The sequence below is a fragment of the Lissotriton vulgaris genome, chromosome 5, assembly GCF_964263255.1.
Source record: "Lissotriton vulgaris chromosome 5, aLisVul1.2, whole genome shotgun sequence".
In the NCBI taxonomy this organism is placed as follows: Eukaryota; Metazoa; Chordata; class Amphibia; order Caudata; family Salamandridae; genus Lissotriton; species Lissotriton vulgaris.
The window spans coordinates 331,102,011-331,125,812 of record NC_141693.1 but is presented as its reverse complement, the minus strand read 5'-3'; the positions used below and the strand labels follow the sequence as shown (position 1 = coordinate 331,125,812).

The following is a 23,802-nucleotide window of genomic DNA, read 5'->3' as shown; positions in this document are numbered from 1 at the left end:
ACACATTGAGGATCAATCAAACACAACACTGATGTGCAACTCACATACTTTGTACACTCCAAACTGACAAACACAACAAGGAGCAGTCACACACAACAACATGGACACACCAACACACACCACAGTGCACAACAAACAGCTCACACAAGTGCATACAATCCTCTACCCAGGGCAAGACAAAACAAACAACAGGGATTCAACTCCTGGGTGACACATGTGTGTCTCACACAATACAGGGGCACACACACATCCACTACAAACTGACACCCTTCACACTGCACACCTCTGCTACACCCAATAACACGCATCTCATGTAGGCCATGGCACCAGGACCAAGGCCCAGCACAAGATGACCATACACATACAAGGCTGGGCACACAGAAAGCAATCCACAAACATACTTCATTACATATCCCAGCCAGCTTTGATACATTTGCACAGCATAACACCCTCTGCTGGCAGTGTCCCCCAACCAGATATGTGAACAGTGTAGGCAACAACTGCAAATCAAGAACAAGATGACTGCATGCCAGGTAAAATAGCCATCATAGATCCCACAATTTTGCAGGCTCAGAATGTTAATGTTATGGAGATTTATATAGCGCACGGCTGCCCCAGCCATGGGGCGTCCCGGCGCTGCGAGCAGACAAAATGCAGAGAGAAGGTAGCACAGATAAATGACAGATTATTGAAAAATATGAGTTTTGACGGCCTTTCTAAAGGCTAAGAGGTCTTGAATCCCCCGGATGGCTTCGGGCAGACTGTTCCATAACTTTGCAGCCAAGAAACTGAAGGATCGGCCGCCTACTCTCGCCAGTCTAGTGCGAGGGATGGTCGCAAGATGTTGCCCCTCTGAGCGGAGCGATCTTCTAGGTGTGTACTCAGACAGGAGGGGGCTCAGCATGGGGGGAGAGGCGGTTTTAAGGATTTTGAAGGCTAAACATAAAGCCTTAAACTGGATCCTTTTGCCCACCGGGAGCCAATGCAATTTTTTCAAGGCTCCAGATACGGAAGAATGGCGAGGGAGACCAACCAGAGCCGTGGCTGCCGCATTCTGGACTCTCTGCAATCTGGTGGTTTCAGCCAGATTCGCTCCCAATAGGAGAGAGCTGGCATAGTCCAGTCTAGAAAGGATCGTCGCCTGAACAATGAGCTGGCGGGTGCGGCAGTCAAAGAACTTCAGAATGGGCCTGATGTTACGTAAAATGCCAAAGCACGTGGCAGCCACTTTCTTAGTGTGGATGGTGAACTTTAAAGCCGAGTCCACCCATACTCCCAGATTTTTGACGCAATCCTTTGGCTTGGGGGGTGGGCCTAAGATGTCAGGCCACCAGTTGTCTCCCCAGGACAAGGTGTTTTTCCCCAGGAGCAGAATCTCAGTTTTTCCGGCGTTTAATTGGAGGAAATTCGCCGTCATCCAGTTGGTGATGTCAGTGAGTGTCTGTTTAAAGTGATGGGCTTCCAGACCACTGTTGTTATTCAGAGCCACCACCAACTAGGTATCGTCTGCATAGGATACCAGTGCAAGTCCATTCCTTCTAGCCACCTCCGCCAAAGGGCGAACATAGACATTGAACAGGGTGGGGCTAAGGGAAGAGCCCTGCGGCACTCCCTGTCCAATGCTATGCTCCTTCGAGATGTAAGGAGGGGTAGAGACTCTAAAGGACCTGTTAGACAGGAAGTCTCTGAACCATCCCAAGGCTACCCCTGTAACTCCAATTTCCTCCAATCTCGTCAAGAGGACCTCGTGTGACACCGTATCGAAGGCAGCACTGAGGTCCAACAGGACCAGTGCTGCTGTACCGCCGGTGTCAAGAATGGAACGGAGGTCCTCAGAGACACTGAGCAAGGCTGTCTCGGTGCTGTGACCAGCTCTAAACCCGTGTTGGGAGTCATCCAGAATGTTGTTGGTAAGGAGGAAGTCGGACAGGATGTTGTTGACGTGTGCCTCGATGATTTTGGCAGGCCAGGGGAGCAAGGAGATGGGCCTGAAGTTCTCCGGAAGTGAAGGGTCTAAGGTGGGTTTTTTTAAGATGGGGGAAACCCAGGCCTGCTTCCATTTGGAAGGAACACTGGCGGTGGAGAGTGACAGATTGATGATGTCTCGGAGGTGTTCTGTGATAAGTTCGTGGGCTTCACAGAAAGTGTCCGGTTTTAAGGGGTCTGCCGGAGATCCAGATTTAATCTTTCTGCAGATTTTTAAAAAACTCTCTCGCTCAAGTGTAGGAAGGGAGGTGAGAGAGGGCCTGGTAGGATCAATGATGACCGATGACTGTGGGCATTTTGGGAAGGTGTCATATATTTTCTTGATCTTATCAGTGAAGAAATTAGCCATGTTATTGCAAAGGTCGGGCGAAGTGATAGTAGTATTGACGTTTTTTTTTGCAGTGAGGTCTTTCAGAACTTTAAATACAGATTTCGAAGTATTGGAGCTATTGCTGATTTCACTGGCATAATATGCTGCTCTTGTTCTGCAGACCTTACGGTGATAAGTTTTTTGGAGCAGGACATAATCCTGTTTAAGGTTGGCGTCATAGTTTTTCCTCCAACACCTCTCTGCCTTTTTACATTCCTTTTTCAGAGTAGCTAGTTCAGAGTTATACCAAGGACTAGCTGTGTGGGTGCGGGCCTTGGTCCATCTGGCAGGAATTAGGATGTCAAGTGCCTGGGTGATCCAGAGGCAGAACTGATCAAAGCCTACATCCAGGTCTTCACTCGGGAGTAGGGGATTTAGTATCAGGAGATCATGTAAGTCTTCAAGGTGAAGTTTTCTCCATGGCCGTTTCTGAACTAGTGGAGTAGGCGCTGCTGCAGGGCTCGAGTTACAGGAGATAGACAGAATTACTAAATGGTGATCTGTCCAGGTCATGGGGATAGGCAGGTCTGGGGGATAGGCAGGTCTGTGGATCCACTGGTGATGTTGGAGAAAATGGGATCAAGAAGGTGTCCTGCTCTATGGGTAGGGCCACTAACAAGTTGATTGAGTTCGAAAGCCGCAAGATCCGCTAAAAAAGTTGCCACTTTAGGCTCAGTGTCCCTATCGAGATGTAAATTAAGATCGCCTATGATCGTGAAGTTAGCCGTTTTGATAACATTAGTGTCCAGATATTGTAGAAGTGAATTAGTGAAGGGGACGTCTGCACCAGGAGGTCTATAAATCAGAAGGCCAGTTGCGCAGAACTGTGGATTAACTTTAATCGAAAAGCGAGCACTTTCGCTGCCTCTAATATCCACTTTGATGAATTGACAATCAAAGTGAGATTTAATTATGAGCGCTAACCCCCCCCCCTCTCGTGCTCCTGTTCACGGTGTGGATAGAATAACCTGTGGGAGTTACCAGGTTGCAGACCGAGTCCATATCGTCAAGGAGCCACGTCTCAGTCATGAACAGGGCATCAAGAGAGTGGTCAGTTATGAGATCGTGGATTTCAGAGTGATGTTTGTACATAGATCTGACGTTAAGGTGACCTAGCCTGAAAGTATGGGCTTGGGGGGCTTTGGATTTACTTTTAATAGTGGAGCACAGTTGGGAAGGGTTTGCGAGGGGATGGCGTATATGGGCAGGGTTGCGTCTAGCGCAAGAGCATGAAGAATGCTGAAGGCCCAACAGCTCAGCTTTAGAGTAGCACATCTTACCGCCTTAGTAGCAGAGTGAGGAGCAGAATGCCTGGCTCCTGGCGCTACCTTAGCGCGGACGGGCGCAGACGGGCAGCTCTTTGGCGGGTCTTCGGTGGGGCTGCGTGCGAACGCTGCGCGCTCGAAATACTGCGAGGGCTAAGTAGCCACAGGAAGTTGGACACTAGAGCGCTCACCGCTCTGCGTGCAGGCCGACCGGAAGTGTCCCAACGAAGAAATGCAGGGAGACGGCTCCAGCAATCAGTTATGGCGTGTGGTGCAGGGGGAAGTGAGTTTTAATAAAAGCACAATTTAGTAAGCACACATTACAATTCCAACAGGATTAAAATGAAGTTTTTAAAATCAAAGCTCTATCTTGCTTACACTGCCCAGGTCAGATCGCAAAGCGGGTCGGGGATACTGCCACTGTCTCCTTCCCGCAATGCGCTGCAGCCCCTGCTCCGCCTAAGTAGCCACAGGAAGTTGGACACTAGAGCGCTAACCGCTCTGCGTGCAGGCCGACCGGAAGTGTCCCAACGAAGAAATGCAGGGAGACGGCTCCAGCAATCAGTTATGGCGTGTGGTGCAGGGGGAAGTGAGTTTTAATAAAAGCACAATTTAGTAAGCACACATTACAATTCCAACAGGATTAAAATGACGTTTTTAAAATCAAAGCGCTATCTTGCTTACACTGCCCAGGTCAGATCGCAAAGCGGGTCGGGGACACTGCCACTGTCTCCTTCCCGCAATGCGCTGCAGCCCCTGCTCCGCCTAAGTAGCCACAGGAAGTTGGACACTAGAGCGCTAACCGCTCTGCGTGCAGGCCGACCGGAAGTGTCGCAACGAAGAAATGCAGGGAGACGGCTCCAGCAATCAGTTATGGCGTGTGGTGCAGGGGGAAGTGAGTTTTAATAAAAGCACAATTTAGTAAGCACACATTACAATTCCAACAGGATTAAAATGAAGTTTTTAAAATCAAAGCGCTATCTTGCTTACACTGCCCAGGTCAGATCGCAAAGCGGGTCGGGGACACTGCCACTGTCTCCTTCCCGCAATGCGCTGCAGCCCCTGCTCCGCCTAAGTAGCCACAGGAAGTTGGACACTAGAGCGCTAACCGCTCTGCGTGCAGGCCGACCGGAAGTGTCCCAACGAAGAAATGCAAGGAGACGGCTCCAGCAATCAGTTATGGCGTGTGGTGCAGGGGGAAGTGAGTTTTAATAAAAGCACAATTTAGTAAGCACACATTACAATTCCAACAGGATTAAAATGAAGTTTTTAAAATCAAAGCGCTATCTTGCTTACACTGCCCAGGTCAGATCGCAAAGCGGGTCGGGGACACTGCCACTGTCTCCTTCCCGCTTAAGACCCTGTCACCCCTGCCCAAAATTATGATGGCTGCAAAGAGCCTTGCAATGTTGAAGTGATACATGGAGCATGGTTCACAGGCAATCAAATGCGAACAGAAACAGAACTTAAATCAGCAAGTACACCGACAAAACACACACCAAAAGTATTTATTCACATATTGCACAGATGCAGCGGTACAACAATAGTAGACAACAGCAAGGCTCAAAATGATGCAAAAATGCTATATAACATGCACAGGTGAAACACAAATATGAAGGTTAGTGTCCATAGCACAGGGGAGAGGCCAACACAGCAGAGCAACAGGGCCCGTGTCAAAGCACAGGTTAGAGCACGACATAGCAGAGCAACATGCCCAGTGTCCAAGGCAGGTGAGCCAGCAAGTACATGAGAGGCTGCACAGGGGAGAGTACAGCACAGCAGAGCAACAGGGCCAGTGTCCAAGGCACAGGTGAGAGCACGACACAGCAGAGCAACAGGCCCAGTGTCCATGGCAGGTGAGCCAGCAAGTACATGAGAGGCCGCACAGGGGAGAGTACAGCACAGCAGAGCAACAGGGCCAGTGTTCAAGGCACAGGTGAGAGGACAACACAGCAGAGTAACAGGCCCAGTGTACATGGCAGGTGAGCCAGCAAGTACATGAGAGGCTGCACAGGGGAGAGTACAGCACAGCAGAACAACAGGGCCAGTGTCCATGGCAGGTGAGCCAGCAAGTACATGAGAGGCTGCATAGGGGAGAGTACAGCACAGCAGAGCAACAGGGCCAGTGTCCATGGCAGGTGAGCCAGCAAGTACATGAGAGGCTGCACAAGGGAGAGCACAGCACAGCAGAGCAACAGGGCCAGTGTCCATGGCAGGTGAGCCAGCAAGTACATGAGAGGCTGCACAGCGGAGAGTACAGCACAGCAGAGCAACAGGGCCAGTGTCCAAGGCACAGGTGAGAGCACGACACAGCAGAGCAACAGGCCCAGTGTCCATGCTACTAAATAATGGTCAGGACTAGCACACCTGTATGAGGCACAGGCGCATGAGGGGGATGTCAACTCACCCCTGGAAGTCATGCAGACTTGGACCTGGCTGTGTGTCGGTGACAGCAGGCACACTTAACTGGGGTGACAGACCCCCAAGTGATGTGGGACTAACCATGGATTGGCAAGCTGGAGGGCTGGGTGGACCAGGTGGCATAGTGGCACGTGGAGGTGGAGTCATGCCGACTTCTGACACATTGTAGGTGGGAGAAGTTGGAGGGGTGTCCTTCCACTTTTTGGGAATATGAATTGGCTTCCCAGTCTTGGGGTTGATGGGAAGTGTTGTTGACCCAACAGGCACACACATCAATTGTCCCACATCAGGTGCAGACACTGGCACTACCTCTGGTGATGTGCTGGATCCTGTGGAACGCTTGGTCTGGCTACGCCTCAGGACCTCCTTCCCCTCTTTGCCTGGTGTACCCCCTACAGTGCCCTGCCTTCCCTTTGTGCCAGGGGTGGTGTCGACAGTGCCCCGCTTTGCTTTTGCCCCAGGGGCGGTGTCTACAGTGCCCTGCTTTGCCTTTTTGCCAGGGGTGGTCTCTACAGTGCCCTGCTTTGCCTTTTTGCCAGGGGTGGTGTCTACAGTGCCGCCCTGCTTTGCCTTTGTGCCAGGGGTGGTCTCTACAGTGCCCTGCTTTGACTTTTTGCCAGGGGTGGTGTCTACAGTGCCCTGCTTTGCCTTTTTGCCAGGGGTGGTCTCTACAGTGCCCTCCTCCACCTGCTTCAATGTACTCAGAATTGGGGTAGATGTGGTGGGTCGATGTGTCCCTGTGCTCTTCCTAGGTGTACCCCTGATATGCAACACCTCCTCAATGGACAAAGACACTGCATGTGTAGGTCTGTGTGAAGTTTCAGTGACAGGAGAGTCTTTTGCCAGAGATGCCTCTGCTGCATGTGAACCTGATGTCTACATCATTGATCGCCTGGCCATGATCTTCCCTGACTGGCTCTTGTCTGTGCATTGTGGGGTGGCCTTGCTCTTCAGTGGGGATGGTGTCTGTGGGCGGGAGTGCCTGGGTTGTGTCTGTTTTGTGCTCCTTGTGCTGTATCTTTCTGGTGACGCAGTCGAACCGTGGTCACTGTCACCTGATGTGGCCACTGACTGGGGGGTGGACAAAGGCACCTGATCAGAAATGGGTGCATGTGCCTGTTGAAGGGCTGACGTCACTGTGGATGACAACACCTGGACTGTACGGTGTAGCCCACCCACATCAGAGTGTATGCCCTCCATGTATGCAACCACCTGGCCTAATTTCTTGTCATGGTCACTGAAGGCATTGAGCAGGGCAGTCTGGCCCACACAGAGCTGGCACAGGAGCTCTACACACTCTGCAGTGAGGGCAGCAGGGGGGACAGGTGCAGGGGCATCGGTGCCAGGTGTGAATGTGACCCGTCCCCTCTTAGTGACACGGATTCGGGCAGCACCAGAATAAGTGGATGGGAGGCTGGGCACTGGCCGCTGGGTGATAGATGATGATGCAGACTCCCCATCCCCTGTGCCTGCCAGCATGGATGCATCCCCGCTGGCATCAGATGAAGTGGTACTCTGTGTCTCAGCCACGGATTCCTCCTGCATACTTCTGTCTCCCTCAGATTCGCTGGTGGGCTCTGTATCACTGGCCTCCGCTGCAGCTGTAGTGCTACTCTCGGCACCACTGGGTTCGGGCTCATGTTCCTCCGTGGTCTCTTGCAAATCTGAATGAGAGAGAGAAACAGGGTTGTGTAAGTGTCATCATCTGGTCACACGAATTCAAGACCATGCACTACAGGAGAGGCCCACATAACCACCACCCCCTGCAATCACTGTGCAGCAACACACAACATACACCACAACAGTGCCTGCAACGCTGAATATCTGCCATGAGTGAGCCATGTTGATGCCAACAGCACTACACCCTGCCCGTATATGAAGTGTACCACACCCACACCTTGGGACATGATGAGGGTACAACACTTGTTACCACTAACAGACCTTCAGGGAACAGGAGGGGACAACATACACACCTATTAGGACATCACAGTCCCCAATGCCACGTAGGCCATAGCAAGCACCATGTGGTAATCTGGGGCACATGATTTGCAGATGTTGGGGCACCAACGATCATGGTGCAGGCAAAGTAGGCATACATAAATTCACACACAGCAAGTGGACACTGCTGTTCACCCCATAATAGATCAACCACACCATCCCAACGCTGAACGACCATGTGGAGCCCAACACATCTAGCAATGGGAGAGTACAGCAGGGAGGAACTGCTCAGTAAGGCAAGGGTGGCACAATACCTGATACAAGCACATATCACAGCAGCCACTCACATGACACAGCACAGCACAGCAACACACGCACATCGCATGGCTCACCTCTCCCACAGGCCCTGTACACATGCATCCACTCCAAGCCAAAGTCACGCTCCCCAGATACTCACCAGCCCTGCCTTGCTTGCCATGCTCCTTCAGACGTGCATCTAGGTCTGGATGAGTCACTGCTAAGATGCGTGCTATCACTGGAGTCATGCTGCGCCGTGCCAAACGCCCTGTGCGTGGTTGCATCCCCAATGTCATCTCAGCCACAGTTTTTGCAAGCCGACTGATGTCGTCCCACCTCTTGTGGCAGTGTGTGCGTTGGCGGTTGGATACCCCCAGGGCTCGCACCTTTGCCGCAATGGCCCTCCACACGGCCTTACGCTGGTTTACCTTGAGCTGCATGTATGAGAGAAAAAAAGGGTTAATGACCAGTTCCACAATGTCAGGTACCAACATCAATCAGTACAGTAGCAAGACCCAGACTCAGGACCTATTGTAACCTCCCTCCCTCCAAAACGGGGGGACCCCTCACAAGGGCACTTAGCCTGGCTCACACAGATGTGATTGCATGCACACATTGGGGCGTAGAGGGTCCAGGATAATCTCACAAATGCAAGATGCATTAACATAATATGCATCGACAGAAGTGTGTAAGTCTGCAATTACACAGGGCACAGATGTGGCATATGTAATATTCAGTGGGAAGGAACTGGTGCAAAGAACATGTAAGTCTGGTGGTGTTTTTCGTTTGTGTGGGCAGCCACTGGTCCGACTCCCTGGGTCACACGGAGTCAGACAACAGGGGCACACAGAAATACTCACACAAGCAATTACTGTCCTATCACCGACATGGCAAACATTTGGTGGCTCTGTATAGCTGACAATGTGACACTCCCCATTCACACATACAGGAGCAGGCATGGCAAAGAGTGACATTGTGACACGCACACTCCCTCGCCCTAGACACAGCTTGTCTGTCAGTGTTTGACACAACCCCACACCCTCAGGCATATACTGCAGCAGCACAACTACACGCCTGACACCCCCTGCCCAATATCTACCTTCATGGTGACATACCATGACATTGGGACCACCAAACAGCCTTGGGTACTGTGCCGGTACAAAAGGGGGTGGTGATGGACGGAGCATCTGAATCAACCAAACACGCACACCCAGTCAAAAGATCTGGGTTTAATCCATCACCGTTCTTTAGCCCACTCTGCCATCCCAGTTCAGTCATGGCTATATGCAAATCAGTCTGACCCTGTGCCTCATGGGAACAGTCCAGCCCGAACTGCCAAGCCATGTCTTCCCTGGACCGGAAACAAGCTTCCGAGAACCGGTTTCTGGCATTCCACCCGTCTTCAGTCCGGCTTGCTTGAATCCAGTGGCAAAGTGAGCAAGGGACTCACATCTGAGCATACCCTGCCACACTTATGGCGGCCAAAAGCGGTACAAAAGGGGGTGGTGATGGACGGAGCATCTGAATCAATCAAACACTCACACCCAGTCAAAAGATCTGGGTTTAATCCATCACCGTTCTTTAGCCCACTCTGCCACCCCAGTTCAGACATGGCTATATGCAAATCAGTCTGATCCTGTGCCTCATGGGAACAGTCCAGCCCGAACTGCCAAGCCATGTCTTCCCTGGACCAGAAACAAGCTTCCGAGGACCGGTTTCTGGCATTCCAGCCGTCTTCAGAACGGCTTGCTTGAATCCAGTGGCAAAGTGAGCAAGGGACTCACGTCTGAGCATACCCTGCCACACTTATGGCGGCCGAAAGCGGTACAAAAGGGGGTGGTGATGGACGGAGCATCTGAATCAATCAAACACTCACACCCAGTCAAATGATATGGGTTTAATCCATCACCGTTCTTTAGCCCACTCTGCCACCCCAGTTCAGACATGGCTATATGCAAATCAGTCTGACCCTGTGCCTAGGTCTAGGAAAGACATGGCTTGGTAGTTCGGGCTGGACTGTTCCCATGAGGCACAGGGCCAAGGCTGATTTGCATATAGCCATTGTCTGACCTAGGGTGGTGTGGAGTGCAAAAAAACGATGGATTTAGGCCCAGTTCTTTGTACTGGGGTGAATGTAAGACATTGTTCTGCATTCTGTCCATCAACTGTGTTTTGTGCAATTTTCACCCAGAGTGGGTTGAGTATGCTCAGACGTGAGTCCCAGGCTCTCCACATCACTGGAGTCAAGCTATCCAGGCTGAAGAAGGCTGATAGCCAGAAACCGGTCCTTGTATGCTTAATTCCGGTCTAGGAAAGACATGGCTTGGTAGTTCGGGCTGGACTGTTCACATGAGGCACAGGGTCAAGGCTGATTTGCATATAGCCATTGTCTGACCTAGGGTGTTGTGGAGTGCAAAAAAACAATGGATTTAGGCCCAGTTCTTTGTACTGGGGTGAATGTAAGACATTGTTCTGCATTCTGTCCATCAACTGTGTTTTTTGCAATTTTCACCCCGAGTGGGCTGGGTATGCTCAGACGTGAGTCCCAGGCTATCCAGATCACTGGAGTCAAGCTATCCAGGCTGAAGAAGGCTGATAGCCAGAAACTGGTCCTTGGATGCTTAATTCCGGTCTAGGAAAGACATGGCTTGGTAGTTCGGGCTGGACTGTTCCCATGAGGCACAGGGTCAAGGCTGATTTGCATATAGCCATTGTCTGACCTAGGGTGGTGTGGAGTGCAAAAAACGATGGATTTAGGCCCAGATCTTTGTACTGGAGTGAATGTAAGACATTGTTCTGCATTCTGTCCATCAACTGTGTTTTTTGGGTACTGTGCCAGCACCTCATCCACAAGGACCTCTAGCTCCTCGCTGGTGGACATGGAACACCTGTGGCGGAAGTGAGTGGCGAGGGGTCCCAGGCAGCAGGCTCAGGAGGCAGCAGCAGTAGAGGGTCCCAGGCAGCAGGCTCAGGATGCAGCAGCAGGAGAGGGTCCCAGGCAGCAGGCTCTGTGAGCAGTGGAAATGTGAGGCTCACTCCCACACACGTATAGCCCCCTGGGGTCGTCTGTAAGCTGCTAAGCAGCACCAATTGGTTGTCCTGGTCTGCCTCTTTCAAAATCCTCCAATGACCACCTACGCGCTGGCAGAGCACACCTTCCGCGTTTTTCAAATGTGCATCATGCCACCGCGATCATCGCTCCCATTGGCTGTAGGCAATGCTCCATGGCGGTGATGCACCGCGGAGGCCCGGGGTGCGCTACCGCGATGGTGCATCATTCAAAATCATCCAATGACCGCCTACGAGCTGGCGGAGCACACCTTCCGCGTTTTTCAAATGTGCATCATGCCACCGCCATCATCGCTCCCATTGGCTGTAGGCAATGCTCCATGGCGGTGATGCACCGCGGGGGCCCGGGGTGCGCTACTGCGATGGTGCATCATTCAAAATCATCCAATGACCGCCTACGCGCTGGCGGAGCATGCCCACCGCCATGTACACATGTCCATATGCCAATGGCTTCCGCACTTGTGAAGGGGGTGGTGCTGGTGTCACACCGCCGGGGACAGGCGGTAGGTACCGCGATTCATCCGGCAGAGCATACCCACCGCCATGTACACCTGTCCATATGCCAATGGCTTCCGCACTTGTGAAGGGGGTGGTGCTGGTGTCACACCGCCGGGGACAGGCGGTAGGTACCGCGATTCATGCGGCGGAGCATGCCCACGCCATGTACACATGTCCATTTGCAAATGGCTTCCGCACTTGTGAATGGGATGGTGCTGGTGTCACACCGCCGGGGACAGGCGGTTGGTACCGCTATTTTCATGATCATTAATGGCTATGTCAATCCGGAACACTGTATCTGTACACAGCAGCAACATGGTTAAGGGCACATCATTGTACACACAATGCCAAACTTCCATGTCATCCAAAGGTGGATGCACGTTCAAGGTGACACACTTTGGTCTGTGGTCCCTGCCATGTTACTTATGCATTTCATGGCTGATGATGCTTGACACTCTTGAGCTGGTGTTCATGATGTGGTACAAATCCATTTGTTGTGGGTCAGTGATCACCTTGACAAGGCTTGTGTCACTGCATTTTATCGTATCAGACTAGTGCATTCACAACAGCTCATGCACACAACTGAATGTTTTCCTGATACTGTGATCATTGTGTTGATGGATGTGTGCAGAGTTTAGATGATGCATTGAGGTGTGACAGGTACAGCAGATGGGTGTGATACAGACATGGTAATTTCCATAACATTGGCCGATGTTGCTGCACCTTGCCTGCACATGTGAATTGTGATCTCCAGTATGTGTGCTTTCACATTCTCTGATGTGCTTGTGGCACTTGTGTATTGATAGTGGAGAGGTGTGCCCTCTGTGTGTATCAAAAGGCCAGCCATGTAACCTGGTGTGCCATGCATCTCTCAGGCAGTCGCTGTTTTTCCTTTCCATCATTGATGGTATGTGCTGTGGCCATCTCATGATGGTTGTCACTGACATTTTCAATTTTACTTCTCAACTAGGAGGAGGCCAAATCTCCTACGTCACCTGACAGTGCTGGAGGACATGGCGAATATTGCAATAATTAGGAAATTCGGCCTGGACAGACATACACTGAAGATCCTGTGTGATCTATTGGAGCCCCACCTGCAGCCTCGCCGTCCCTATCCTACGGCATTCACACCCACATACAAGGTGATGGTAGCACTCCACTTTTTTGCAGCAGGTTCCCTCCAGGAGACCATGGCTAGCGCTGGAGGGATGTCACAGCCCATGTTCAGCATGGTGCTGAGGGATGTTCTAGCTGCCATGATGCTGTATCGGAATCGCTACATCCATTTCCCTAGGGGAGGAGAATTGGCTGCCGTGAAGGGTGACTTCTATCCCCTTGGGCGCATCCCACATGTTGTTGGTGCCATCGATTGCACCCATGTAGGTCTGGTGGCACCACAGGCGGCGGAGCACATATATAGGAACCGCAAACATTATCATTCCATCAATGTGCAGGTGGTGTGCCTTGCAGACATGACCATTTCTCATGTGTGTGCGAAGTATCCTGGCTCGGCGCATGATTCGTATGTCATGAGGAACAGAATGGTGCCCCGGATGATGGAGAATCTTCATCCCGATCGTGCTTGGATTGTGGGTGAGTATGTCTACTGATATGGTGTGCTGTGTGTTACCTGCTGCACTCTGGCTGTGCAACATTGCAATGGGTGTTTGTCATTCACAGGTGACTCTGCATATCCCAGTAGGCCATGGCTGTTGAGCCCCCTCAGGAATCCCAGGACCCCGCCTGACATCCGCTACAATGACGCCCATGGCAGGACCCGACAGGTAAACAAACAGACTTTTGGCCTGCTGAAGTCTAGATTCCGCTGCCTTGACAGGACAGGAGGTGCACTGGCATACTCGCCTGTGAAGGTATGCAAGATCGTTTTGGCATGCTGTTTGCTGCACAACCTGGCCATCCACAAGGGGATCCCCCTGCTCCTGGACGATGGTGAGGAACCAAGGCCACCACCTGCTCAAGGACCTGAGTCTAGTGATGAGGACAGTGGAGAGGATGAAGGAGTAGACCTGCGCCAGCAGCTCATCGAACGCTACTTCACTTGAAGGTGGGTGACGAGGTACAACGTGTACATTGTGTGGTGTGGTTGCTGTTGTTGTGAAGGGCTATGCGCGGATGTAACAGACAGGCACACGTTCAGTCACCTGTGTGTGGTACAAGTGACATTGACATTCCATACGTGAACGTATGCAGGACCCTATTTGGTCACACCTGCAGTCCATTGTCTAGTATGCCTGTAGTGTCTTGTGTATGTTTTGTGTAGTGTTCTGCCTGTGATGCCACATTGAGACCAGTGACTGTTGTTCTGTTGTGTCTCCCTAGGTGCTACAGACGAATCCTGCACTACATACTGTACATCATTTGGACACATCATGGACATTGTCTACATTGTAAATATTGCACTAAAAACGATACAGCACAAAATCTGATGCATCAGGTATTTAATTTTGACAGTGGACATGTGATTTGTGCGGGAATATTTACATGACAGTGGGGAATGAGCAGTGAGTTGACAGTCCTTTTCGCTGAGATGCAACAGTAGAGTCCACATGGATGTGGTGACCCAGTCCAACAGACAGGTGACATTGGCAAGGAAATGTGGGTAAAGACAGTCCAAACAGTCAATGCAGTAGGGAAGAGGGTTGTCATCATGGCTGGCTCCGTGACTGGCGTGTGGCAGGTGCTTTGCCTCCGGAGACTCCCAGACTCTTCTTCGGACGCCCCCTAGGTCTTTTTGGCAGTGGGGGGCCTGCTGAATGGCCAGCGGCGTGAGAGGACTCGTCCCTCTCTGTTGCCGCAGGGGAGGATGGTGCACTGTCATCCTGCGGCACCACAGGAGGGGACGGAGGTGGTGGTTGGGACACAGGCCTGTCCCTCTTCAATGCCACTTGCTGGCCCATGAGGTCCACCATCTGTCCAAGGCGGTTGTCGATGGACCTCATCAGCAGGATGAGCTCCCTTAAAAGTTCATCCGACCGGCCACTTTGTCCCTGGATCTCTTGGTATGCCTCCACTACTCTGGTGAAGTGGTCCAAGGATGGTGTCCACTCCTCCCGAGGTCTGGTGGTGACCCTGGCCCTCCCACCTGCTCTTCTGCCTCTGACCTCTTGCTTCACCACTGTCGGTCCACGCACTTTCTCTCTGGCCTCCACAGTAGTTGCTGTGGGCTGGTCATACCCTGGGACAGGGAGGGTACTGCAGGTGGTACTGGTGGTACTAGTGGTAGTGGCGGTGGCGGTGATGGCTTCGGTGGAGGCAGAGGCCGTGACAGCAGGGGTCTGCTGCGCTGTTGTTGCATTAGACGTGGTGGTGGGGAGGATGGGGGCCTGGGACCTCTGGGTCTGTGGCACACCAGATGGGCCGAGCTGGAGCTCATCGTCCAAACTGTCCTGGGAGTCCACATCTGAGAGTCCATGTGCCGGGGGTGGAGACTGGCTCTGCTGGTCGTTGGTGTGGTCCTCAGCAGTGAGTTTTTCATCACCTGTGGAGTAGATGGGGAATGGTCAGTGTTGGGCACAGTGCAAGTATTGTGTCAGCTGCACATAAATGACTGTCTGTACACAAATATGAAGTCAGCAGTAGTACAATTCATGGCAACACTGTGTGTAATTTCATAGTGCTGAGGAACATCATTTACTCATACATGTTGGATGTCAATGCATTGCATGCAATTGTTGCTGCGTTTCGGGATGCAGGTCTCCCACACACACATCAGGAAGAGTTAAGAAAGCTACCTACCGGTTAAGTGAGGGAGAACAGTGCAATGGCTGCCACTTGCTCCTAGGTAGGGAGGCCTCCATTCTGCTGGAGTGTGGGCCACGGGGCATGCTGGGAGTGGTGAATCAGGGCCTCCCACCCCCAAACTGTGCTCCAATACAAGACAGATACCGACCTGTACGTCTGTTTGTTGTACTGTGCAATGACTGACACATGCTCCTGGGTGGGGAGGCCTCCATGCTGCTGAAGTGTGGGCCAGTGGGCTTGCTAGGAGTGGTGAATCAGGGCCTCCCACCCCCAAACAGTGCTCCAATACAAGATGGATACCGACCTGTAAGTCTGTTTATTGAACTGTGCAATGGCTGACACATGCTCCTGGGTGGGGAGGCCTCCATGCTGCTGGAGTGTGGGCCAGGGGGCTTGCTGGGAGTGGTGAATCAGGGCCTCCCACTCCCAAACTGTACTCCAATACAAGATGGATACCGACCTGAAAGTCTGTTTGTTGAACTGTGCAATGACTGACACATGCTCCTGGGTGGGGAGGCCTCCATGCTGCTGGAGTATGGGCAGGGAATCAGGGCCTCCCACTCCCAAACTGTGCTCCAATACAAGATTGATACCAACCTTTAAGTCTGTTTGTTGAACTGTGCAATGGCTGACACATGCTCCTGGGTGGAGGAGGTCTCTGTGCTGCTGGGGTGTGGGACAGGGGCATACTGGTAGTGGCAGTGCAGGCCTCCCACCCCCAAACATGTCTCCCAGTGAGGATGGCTGCCTACCTGTTAGGTGAGGGTGGACAGTGCAAATGCTGACACATGCTCCTGGGTGGGGGAGGCCTGTATCCTGCTCAGCTGTGGGACAGGGGGCATGTTGGGAGTGGTAGTGCAGCCTCCCTCCCCCATGCAGGCCTCCTAAGCAAGATGGCTAGATACCTGTTGTGTGAGGGTGGACAGTGTGATGGTGTTTTGGTATTGCAAGGAAGTAGTTCTCAGTGTGTTGCTTGGCATTTGTTTGTACTTACCAGCCTCCGCTCCCCCGGCTACTCCTGTGAGACTCTCAGGAAGCAGTATGGCAAGCACCTTCTCCTCCCATGGTGCGAATGTTTTCTGTGGGAGGGGTCGGCCACTGCCAGTCACGTTCACCAGCGTCCAGTTCTTACTCCTCCTCTCCTTGACAACCCTTTTGAGATCATGCCACCGCTTCACGATCTCCTTCTTTGATCTTAGTGTGGTCCCTACTGCATTCACTCTTTGGACTATCCTTTCCCACATTTGTGTCCTCATGGCTAATGGTGTCTGTTGGACCAGGCTACCAAACAGTTGTGGCTCTACTCTTACAATCTCATTGACCATGACTGTCAACTCACTCTCTGTCAATTTGGGCATTTTTTGTGTTGTCATGGTGTGTGGTGGTTGAGGTGTTTGTGGGTGCAGGGGTGTGGGTGCAGGGGTATGGTGTTGAGGTGTGAGGTGTGTTGTGTGCTGTGGGATTATTTGTGCTGGTGTAAAGGTGGTGGTGAAGGTGGTGGTGGATGTGGATGTGTGTGTGTGCTGTGCTCTTTTGCCTCTCCTGTTAGATGTGGTGTATGGCCTTCTATTCTGGAGTGTTGCAAAGGATTGTGGTTTGTGAAGGGGGTGGCTTTATACTCAGCTGTGTGGGTGTGTCCAAGTGGATTTTGGGAGTCAGGTGTGTTGTGGGAGTTGTCCAGGGTTTTTATTTTAATTTTTGCTTTATTTGTTGTATTTGTATGTGTGTTATGTATTTGGGGGGCATGGCTGATTTTCTTTGTTAACTGTTTGGCATCACTGCGGTGTTTTGGCATTGTCCGCCATGTTTTTCATGTCCCGTCCGCTGCGGTGTCTATGCTGCAGCTCTTCCGCTATTTTTCCCATTCTCTCCTGTATGCGACCGTGGCGGTCGGTAACAGCGGTTCCGATCGCGACACCCTCTGGGTTATCATAATTTCCCGTGCGGTGTGTCCGCTGTCCTTGCGGCGGCTTGTAGCTTTTCCGCAGGTTTTCCGACCGCAGCGGTCGGTTTTTGGCCGTCACCACCCGCGTCGGACGGCTTAGCTTGGCCCGCTACCGCTGCGGACGGTCTTTAGTGGCGGTTGATCCTAATGTGACCGCCGGTGTATCCGCGGTGCAGGCGGGCGGTTGGTTTCCGCCTCCATGGCGGTCGGGGTGGTTTTCCGCCCTCCATCCTAATGACCCCCAAGTGTGCACCTAACCACTCCAAGAATATACCTGTCAATCTACCCAATTGTGAGGAATTTGCCTCCTTTTTCACAACAAAATCAGAATCCATAAAGACGGACTTTCACAATGACCTTTTGTCCCTTACGGACATGCAAAAGAATGCCACACTGCCCTTGACAGGTGTCCCAGGTAAATGCTCCACAAAACTAAACCTTACAATCAAGGCAACCTGGCCATACTTCAACATTTACAGTGAAGATACTATACTAAAAACGCTAACCGCCCTGAACCCCTCCAACCACTCCACAGATCGCTCCCCGCTAATTACTTAAAAGACTTCATTTCATTAATACTACTTCTCTGGACCAAAATTATAAATAGCTCCCTCCTTCAAGGAATCATCCCAGAAAGCTTGAAAACAGGGCAGGTATCACCTATCCTAAAGAAACCTACGGCTGACCCAGCAGACTTAACAACTATCGCTTTTCATGGAACCACTCGCCGAAGTTCTCAGTCTCTCCGGGATACATTTCCATATGTACGCAGACGACACCCAACTCTACATCAAGATCCATTCACTTGAGGACATCAAGTCTCCCAACACAACGCTACAAAAAACTCAAACATAGCTGGCTGAAAACCATTTGAAACTAAATTCCCTCAAAACGGAGTTCCTCCTAATCGCCCCCCCCCTAACAGCACTCAAAGGGCAACATCTCTTGTGGAATCAGCAAAATCATTAGGTGTGACACTGGACAGAAACCTAAACATGCAGAAGCATATCAGCATCTCCACAAAAGGAGCACATTTCCACATGAACACCCTGCGAAAACTAAAACCCTTTCTACCAGCTAATGACTTCAAAAAAGCTGTTCAAGCCCTAGTAATCCCAAGAGTGGAATATGGGGAGTAGCCCTAGTCGGCCTCCCCAGGGCAACGACTGCTCCTCTAAAAGCAGCGATCAACTCCGCTGCGCGACTCATCACAGGTTCAAAAAAAACATCTCATATCTCTCCTGACCTTAGAGCACTCAACTGCTACCGTTTGCAGCTAGAATACTCCTGAAGATCGCTTGTATGACGCACAATGCAGTACACTACAATTCCCGAGCTATCTAGCTCAGAAATTGGTACTCTCGGCTGGGAATAGAGCCTCCAGAAGTTCCAAGAATCTTCTGCTGAAACCACAACGTTTTTCCAAGAAAAAAACATACAACCTGTCCTTCTCTGGAAGGGCTCCCAGGATCTGGAATGCTTTGCCTACAGAAACAAGACTGAACCTTTCCACTGCTTCCTTCAAAAAAGAAGTGAAAGCGATTCTCATGGCGAAATTCACGTGAATTATTTACCTATGACTGGACATTGATCACAAGTAGATATTAGTGAGCACTGTATTTAATTACTAGTTTGTAGTATGGAGCACCCTATGTCTGGATAACCTACAATTGTACTTCTTTCTATGCTTATACTTATTGTCCAACATATGACATGTACAGCGCTCTGATACTCGCAAGAGTCTTGTTCGCACTATATAAAACCTTCAAATAAATAATCTTTTTCTCATCCACTTCTCATGCAGACCGAATGTCCTTCTGGTTCAATTCTGATGTCTCAAACCTATCTCGCATTTCTCGAGTAAGGGTGGTAAGGGCCATAAACAGCATACCTATAGAAGGGGCCTCACTCTCAGTGTCTACACCCTGATCTGCCTTAATATGCACCTCAATCTGCTCCTCTTCGCCGAAAAGCCTTCAGCTTGGCAGTAAGTCTTACCGTTACGTAGCTAGAGCTTCTGATGCACATCCTTTGTTTGCATTAATTAAAGTGCAGTGTACGCCATTTTAAAGGTCTCCTTCGCGGTTTCAGTCACTACGTTTCCTGTGGGTTTCTGCAGTGCGACTTTCTATTTCACCACCAGTTCACCTCGAGTCAATGCTTGTGAAATTTGCACATTGCAGGCCGTTATTTTCTGGTTTCTATTTTCTAAGTTTTTCAGCATTTTGTTCAACAACCTCAACAATCATATGTCATTGTTATTTCTTTCTGTATTACAGTGGCCCCTGAAGAACGCATGTAGGTGTCCCGAAATGTATAGGGCATTGTACCACCAAGTGGAACTGACATTAAGATGATGTGGTGTGTAATATACTTTGCACGTGTAATGCTTTGTGTACATCTCTCATCAAAATTTTTTTTCATAAAATAGCTTTTCATGCAATGGAACGTAACTACTGTTTTTGTTAACATGAGTTAATCTTGAAAACTAAAGAATATTTTCAAAACGACACAGTGCTGAATTATTGTTTGTGTTACTTTGATATTGTGTTCAACTGTGTTAGTTTTGGTTTATATCTGATAAAGATAGAATAATATTTCCTCCAGTAGTGCACCTGAATTATGCAAGCTAACAGCTTGTCAGTCAGTCAGTCAAATTTGGCTTTATTTTGATATAAGGCATATCTTTAAAAGCAATACACAAACACAGTAAAAAGATAAAAGAGCCAATCCATATAAAATACAATCGTACAATATGGAGTACGAATGGCAACAATAAATTACATAAAATTGTCAAACATAGAGACTAAAGATTAAGCAATATACATAAGCCTTTTTGATCTGATTAGCCACACCCAGCTTAAAAACTTCGCCATACCATAGACAAATAGGAGCCGTGTATCAGATTTCAGTATTCGCAAAGCTTCACTATAGTGTCTGGTACCCAGCTCTTTACACAAAGGTTTAAGCCACCTATGACAAGGAGCTTTATAGGCAGGGCATTCAAATAAAAAATGGGGGACTGACTCAGTCCTATTTATTTATTTAGTTATTCATTTTTTTATATAGTGCAGGATTCGATCCCCAAGGGGATATCTCCGCGCTTGCGCCTGGGTGCAAATGCTAGACTGATAGTAGAGATGTAAAGCTGCCAGTGAACTTATTGGGTCGAATAAAGGTAGGTTTTAAGTCCCTTCCTAAAGGATTGAAAATTGAAATTATTTTTTAAGGCAAGTGGAAGTGAATTCCAAAAAATGGGGCCTTTGTAGGAGAGGGCACGTCCTCCCTGTCTCACTCTCTTAATCCTGGGGACCTGAAGCAGTTGCAGATTGCTAGAGCGGAGAGAGCGTCCGGGACTATATGGGATGAACTTGTCTGTTAAATATTTGGGGCCTATACCAAAGAGGCATTTATGGATGGTGCAGCAGATTTTATGTTTAAACCGCTGCCGAACCAGCAGCCAATCAAGGCTATCCAGAAGCGGACAGGAAAAGGTTCTGGGCTGGGCATTGAGTACCAGTCTAGGTGCGGTGTTTTGACCACATGCAGACGATTAAGTTGCTCCTCGTTGGCCGAGATGAGCAGGCCATTGCAGTAGTCCAATCTACTGATCACCAACGTCTGGACCAAGGTCTTACGATGGTGGTCAGGCAAGAGTGGAAAAACACGACGCAGAAGTCCGATGGTGTGGAAGCATAGACCGGCAACTTGATTGACATGCTCTTTGAGCACCAGTGCCTGATCCAAACGCACTCCAAGATTTTTAGCGGTAAGTTTAGGGCTTGGCACTGGCCCGAGATCTAGAGGCTACCATTCTGGGGACCACAGAAGCGGGGCCTCTCCAAATAACATCACCTCTGTTTTGCCTACATTGCATTGAAGGCAGTTTGCAGCCATCCAGTTAGAAACCGCCCTCATACCATCCGCAAAGGATTTCTTTATTGCAGGAGTAAGAGAATGGAAAGGAAACAAGAGCTGGGTGTTATCAGCGTAAGACACCGGGGTGAACCCATATTCTCTCACAATGTCAGCCAGGGGTGCCACACACACATTACATAGTGTTGGGCTTAGGCATGAGCCTTGTGGCACTCCCTTGGTGAGCTCCTAGAGATGGATTGATGGGAGCCCAGTCTGACACCTTGCGAGCGGCCTGTGAGAAAACTCTCTACCCAGGACAGTGCCACACCCCCTATACCCATCTCCCGCAGGTGGCCGAGAAGAATCTCACGTGACACCGTGTCGAAGGCCGCGGAAAAAATCTAACAGCACCAGAATCATTGAAACACAGAAAGGACAAAACTTAGTGGTCTGTGCCGGGATCTTCCAGCGAGCGGTCAATTCACCCATGGGAAGCACTCCTATTCTGAATTTAAAATATAGGGCTCTATCTCTAGGTTTTGGAATAGCATCGACATAAGGTTCACATAGGGTTACTTCCTTTACTATTAAAAATTCTATGGTGGTTCTATACAGGTTAGGTTTAGTATTTCTTTTGTTCGTTACCCACTTCCAATAAGCTTTTTTTAAGACTGCCTTAGGGGGTGCGGACATAGACTACCAAGCCTCGTCAAATCCCAATTCTCCAAGAAGATGCTTAACATCCCTTAGCCATCCTATTTTACACCAACCGGACATCGATAAGACCTCCTTTAACCCTTCCGCGTAGCTGGCAAGTTCAGGAACTCTCCATAGGCGAGCCCAAAAAAGAAGGGGTCGTAATCTGGCCTGGTCTTTAATAGGGCGGCAACCCATGTCTAAGAGCAAGGGAAAAGTGGGGGTATTATACGAAAAACCAATTAAGTCCTTCAGGAACTTGTTCTCTGAGCAAGATAACTGGTCCACATTCTGTGCTCCCCAAAGCTCTGCTCCATAAAGCGCCGCACTAACACCTCTCGCCATGTAGATGTCTAGCACCGGGGCGATGGGTTTAAGAGTAGATAGCCGCTGTTCTTTGAGTAGGGCCCCCACCACCCTCTTATGGCTCAATAACATCTTTTGGAGATGGCAGTTCCACTTCATGGTATCAGACAGGCGAATCCCTAGATAATCAAACACCTTGACTCTTTCCAGGGACACCATATTCAGTAAAGGTGGCCGACCATACTTTTTCGGGGGACCTGAAGAACAGTAGTCCCAGCTAGCCCATCCTCCCTAATTCTAGAGTGGAGTTTAATTAGGAATTTTAGGGAGAAAAAGTTGTCAAAGGTGGCCTGCTCAAATCTGTCCAACCGCTCCGTCAGCCCCTTTACTCTCTCTAGGACTGGGAGGAGCAGGGATTTCATTAGATGTTCATTCTGAACAATCGATGGAATCTCAGGGTAGGGGCCTGCAACAGGAGCAGATGTCAAGTCTTCACTCGTCTTCTCACCTGAGACACCAGCAGCGGCTCCCCCTACCAGCTTTTGGAAATGTTTGGCTCCTGCCCCCGAACCCTTGGGGATCAGGCCCCCCCTATTGCCATTCCTCCTCGGTTTCTTGTGAGGTTTAAAATAGCTACCTTTTCGAGGACTAGCAATACGTTTCCTTTTTGTGGGGGCTACTCCATCTACTATCAACGGTGGTGTCACAAGATGAGGAATAAGATCCTCATGACGAGGAGGCGTGGCTTGGCCGTTGGACATGGTGGTTGTGTAGAGCCTGTGCACCGACCAGCCTAATAGTATCCTGCTATTATATCCTTGCCCTGGGCTTCCGCGGGGCTCCTGGACGCAGATCCCTGCTGCTGGACCGGTGTGCTACACTCGGTAGCGGAATCGGCCGAATTGAGGCACTGTAGACGCTGACACTGATCCGGACACGCCGCCGGCCCTGAACGAGCTGGAGGGGCCTACGCAGCTGGGGCCTCGATTTTGGCGACGCCTGGTCCGGGCGCTGCCGTGGGCGGCGCCGCTGAGTGGAGCCGTGTGCCGGAACGCGACCGGAGGTCGGGCTGTCTCCGGGGGGCTCCCATGTGCCAGGTGGAGAGTGTGCTGCTGGCCCCTGAGGCGGAGCCTGGTCCTAAACTTGTTGGACACACATCGGAGGCGCTATCCCTGAGGCGCTGCTGCCATCTTGGGCCGACTGGCGGGTGGTGGAGCCCTCAGCCGGGTGACGGCCGGCGGGGCCTGGCCGTGGTCGATGAGAGCTGGAGGACGCCACTTGGACCTCGTATTGAGGGGACCCTGGACGCTGAGACACTGGACCGGGCCTGCCTGAAGGAGGAGCCGCGTGGTCGCTGGGAGCCGTTATGAGGCGGTGAGTGTGCTTGCATG

The 23,802-nt window shown here is 50.7% G+C and overlaps 1 protein-coding gene across 1 annotated transcript; it reads right to left on the bottom strand.

Annotated features, from left to right (window-relative positions):
* Positions 1-14,510: 14,510 nt before the first annotated feature.
* On the bottom strand, positions 14,511-23,172 carry LOC147710836 (uncharacterized). Its single transcript, XM_086919394.1, has 2 exons — positions 23,049-23,172; positions 14,511-15,343 (listed from the first exon to the last, which is right to left on the bottom strand). Exons 1-2 carry the CDS (start codon positions 23,170-23,172, stop codon positions 14,511-14,513), a joined length of 957 nt encoding a protein of 318 aa, XP_086775520.1.
* Positions 23,173-23,802: the final 630 nt, after the last annotated feature.